The sequence below is a fragment of the Monoraphidium neglectum genome, assembly GCF_000611645.1.
Source record: "Monoraphidium neglectum strain SAG 48.87 unplaced genomic scaffold scaffold01632, whole genome shotgun sequence".
NCBI classification, from domain to species: Eukaryota; Viridiplantae; Chlorophyta; class Chlorophyceae; order Sphaeropleales; family Selenastraceae; genus Monoraphidium; species Monoraphidium neglectum.
The window spans coordinates 6,254-9,392 of NW_014011996.1; the positions used below are offsets into that span (position 1 = coordinate 6,254).

A 3,139-nucleotide genomic window follows, 5' to 3' on the forward strand; every position below is an offset into this window, starting at 1 on the left:
GCATTTTGACCCGTTCACATCTTACGGCGCCCTGGGGCCCCCGCCATCATACAGCGACGCGGCTGCTGCGCCCGCGGCGCCCGCCGACGTGCAGCACCAGCAGCTGCAGCAGCAGCTGCAGCAGCGGGAGGCTGCCGCCGCCGGCGGCGGCGCGGGCGCCGCGTCCGACCCGCTTGCCGCAGGCGGCGCGGGGGGCGCGCTGTCTCGCACGACGACGGGCGGCGGTGGCGGTGGCGGCGCGCTGTCTGGGCCGCCCTCTGGCTTTGGCACGCCGCAGCCGTGGGACGCTCTGCCAGAGCCGCCGGCCAGCGGCGCTGCGGCGGCTGCGGCGCCGTTGAGGGTTGAGGTGAAGGATCCCCACAAGGTGGACGGCGGCGGCCTGCTGGGTATGACGGGTGCGCGCATGGGCGTGGCGACTTGACAACACGCACGCGTGCACGCGTGCGTGTGTTTGTGTATCTGTGTGTATTGGCGTCGGCTAGAGCGCGGGATTGGCGCTGGGATGACACACGGGCGTTGGGGGTGCTTGGCGGAGCGTGTTGGGACGGGCGTGCCGCTGTCTCGGTGCAGCCAGCCGGCTGGGCATGGGTCGGCTGCCGAGCGAGCGCGCGCACCGGCTCCGCGGGCCACAAATTTGCAGCCTCTGCTCCACGCCAGCTGCTTGGCCGCCGCGTCACCCCTTCACATGCCAGGCTCTTTGCGCCCCCTCCGCCCCCACCCCCCACATACAAATTACAGGCATCGCACGCGCCCCAATGACAACCTTCTATGTTACCTTCCCCGAACCCTCCAACCACCGGCCATCCGCTACGCACCCCCCTGTCGCCCTCCGCCTCACCCCCTGGCCCCAGGGTCCCACGTGACGTACCTGGTGGTGACCCGGGCCAGCCTGCCGGGCTGGAGCAGCCAGGAGGTGTCAGTGCGGCGCCGCTTCAGGGACTTTGTGGGGCTCGCAGACATGATCAAGGCGAGGCGGGGCCCAGTGGTGTTTTTTTTTGGGGGGGGACGGCCCCACTGTGTGGCTCAGCCCCTGTTGGCTGAGGCGGCGCCTGTTGGCCCCTGTTGCTGTGGCGCGGCTGCGTGTGCACCGAACCTACACACGGCCAGGAACAGCAGGGCCTGTGATGAGGCGGTGTGCATCGCCTCCAGCTTCAACACCACAACACATCACTGGTCACGACCGCGGCCCCTGTCAATGGAGCGTGCCGCACCCAACCACCCAACCACCCAACCGCCCCCAGGCGCGGTACCGCGGCTACTTTGCCCCGCCGCGCCCGGAGAAGAACGCGGTGGAGGGGCAGCGCATGACGGACGCATTCCTGGAGGAGCGGCGCGCGGCGCTGCAGCGCTACATGCAGCGGCTGGCGGCGCACCCCGTCATCGGCCGCAGCGAGGTCGGCCGGGATGACGCCCCAACACAACCCGCGCTGCGGCCTCGCTGCGCGACGTGCCTCTTCCGCTGCTCGCCGAGGGGCACGGCCGGCTGGGGCAGGGTGGTGACTCTTTGTCGGCCCTGGCTCGGCCTGCTTCCACGTCGCACCTCTTGCGCTCGGCTGCACAGAGGCGCCTCACGTCATGCGCGCGCTGCCGCGACAGACCTCGAAGTCGAAAGCTCTCGGCGCCTTTCCCACTGCCTTCCACTCAACAACCTCACGCGCGCTACGCGGCCTGGAACCCCACCCCCCTCCCCCTCGCCCCTCACCAGGAGCTGCGGCTGTTCCTGGAGACCCCCGGGGACCTGGCTTCGTCGATCCAGTGGTCTGGGCTGGCGCCGCCCGCGGCCAGCGTGCTGGAGGGCACAGCCAAGTTCAGCATGCAGCTCATAGGCCGCGAGAGCAAGGTGGGGCCGCGCGCGGCGGCCGGGCGGGGCGGGGGGGCTGCCGCAGGGGTTGGCTGCCGCGGCTGTTTTGGCAGCAGCGGTCGGGGCGTACAGCAGGGTGCGTCACCCCAGCCTCGCACCAGGTTGGCCTGGTCCAGGTGGAGCGCGTGGCAGGGGCAGCGAGCAGCCCCCCGCTCTCAACGCGGGCCTCTCTGCCTCGCGGCCTATGCCAGGTGGTGGACCCTGTGGCGGCGGCGGCCCCTGCTGCTCGGTCCAAGGACCTGATGCGCGCCATGAAGGAGGTAGGGCGGCGGGGCTGGGGCCAGCTGGGCGGGGCTGGGGGTGTCGTGGTGTCTGCGCGTTTATGCGGCATAGTGTGTGGCTCAAGGGCAAAACGCGAGGCGCTCCCGGAGGCTGGATTATTCGCACACTCCGCTCACGATGCCGCTGCGAGAGCTGACTGTGCATGACCGGCATCGGCAAGGGGGGTTGGGTGCGCGCGCGCACACACACACACACACACACACACACACACACACACACACACACACACACACACACACACACACACACGCGCGCGCGCACGCACGCACGCACGCACGCACACGCACGCACGCACGCACACGCACGCTCACGCACGCACGCCCCACACGCACGCACGCACATGCACGCACATGCACGCATGCACACGCGCGCGCACACGCATGCAACACCGCCTCGCGTGTGTGTGTCTCTGTTGTTGCAGGCTGCTGTTGGGCTGCGTGGCGGTGTCCAGGAGGTGCCTGGTGAGGAGTCAGAGCTGCGGCGCGCCAAGGAGGTGGCGGAGGAGATGAGGGAGTGCCTCGTGGCCACCAGCAGGGCGGTGAGAACACACGCACACACGCGAGCACGCATGTGCACGCGCGTGGACGCCGGGCGGGGGGTGGGGCCGCATTGGGGGGTGCGCCGTGAGGGGCGGATGCGTCTTGGAGTGACCGCGGCATGTCGCGCCCTCGACTCGCGGACGCGGTGCGATCCGCACCAGCGCAGCAGCCTGCGCCTGCCGTTTGGGCGTGAGTCCACCACCACAGCACCGGAATGACACGTGCGCGTGCTAACACGCAAACTTGCTCGCGTGCATGGTGCCTCGCTGTTCCTCCCTCTGTTGCCAGGCGGAGCGTGTTGTTGACCGTCTTGACCGGCTGGGGGCTGTGTGTGGTGACCTGGGGCTGGCCCTCTTCAAGGTGGCCAAGGCAGAGGAGGCGCAGGTGAGGGCTGAGCAGAGGCGGGGGGGGGGGCGTGGCGGTGCTCTGCGCTGGGGCGGTGTTTCAGAGGGAGAGG

General features: G+C 70.1%; 1 protein-coding gene across 1 annotated transcript in view; it reads left to right on the forward strand.

The window, feature by feature from the left end:
* The window catches only part of MNEG_8536 (hypothetical protein), a gene marked incomplete at both ends in the record, with an annotated part of 6,500 nt that overhangs the window by 575 nt on the left and 2,786 nt on the right, over positions 1-3,139 (forward strand). Inside the window, 7 exons of the mRNA XM_014042992.1 lie at positions 95-395; positions 852-919; positions 1,242-1,394; positions 1,706-1,840; positions 2,053-2,121; positions 2,565-2,681; positions 2,971-3,066. Of these exons, the coding sequence (XP_013898446.1) occupies positions 95-395; positions 852-919; positions 1,242-1,394; positions 1,706-1,840; positions 2,053-2,121; positions 2,565-2,681; positions 2,971-3,066 (939 nt within the window). The remainder of the gene's footprint in view (positions 1-94; positions 396-851; positions 920-1,241; positions 1,395-1,705; positions 1,841-2,052; positions 2,122-2,564; positions 2,682-2,970; positions 3,067-3,139) is intronic.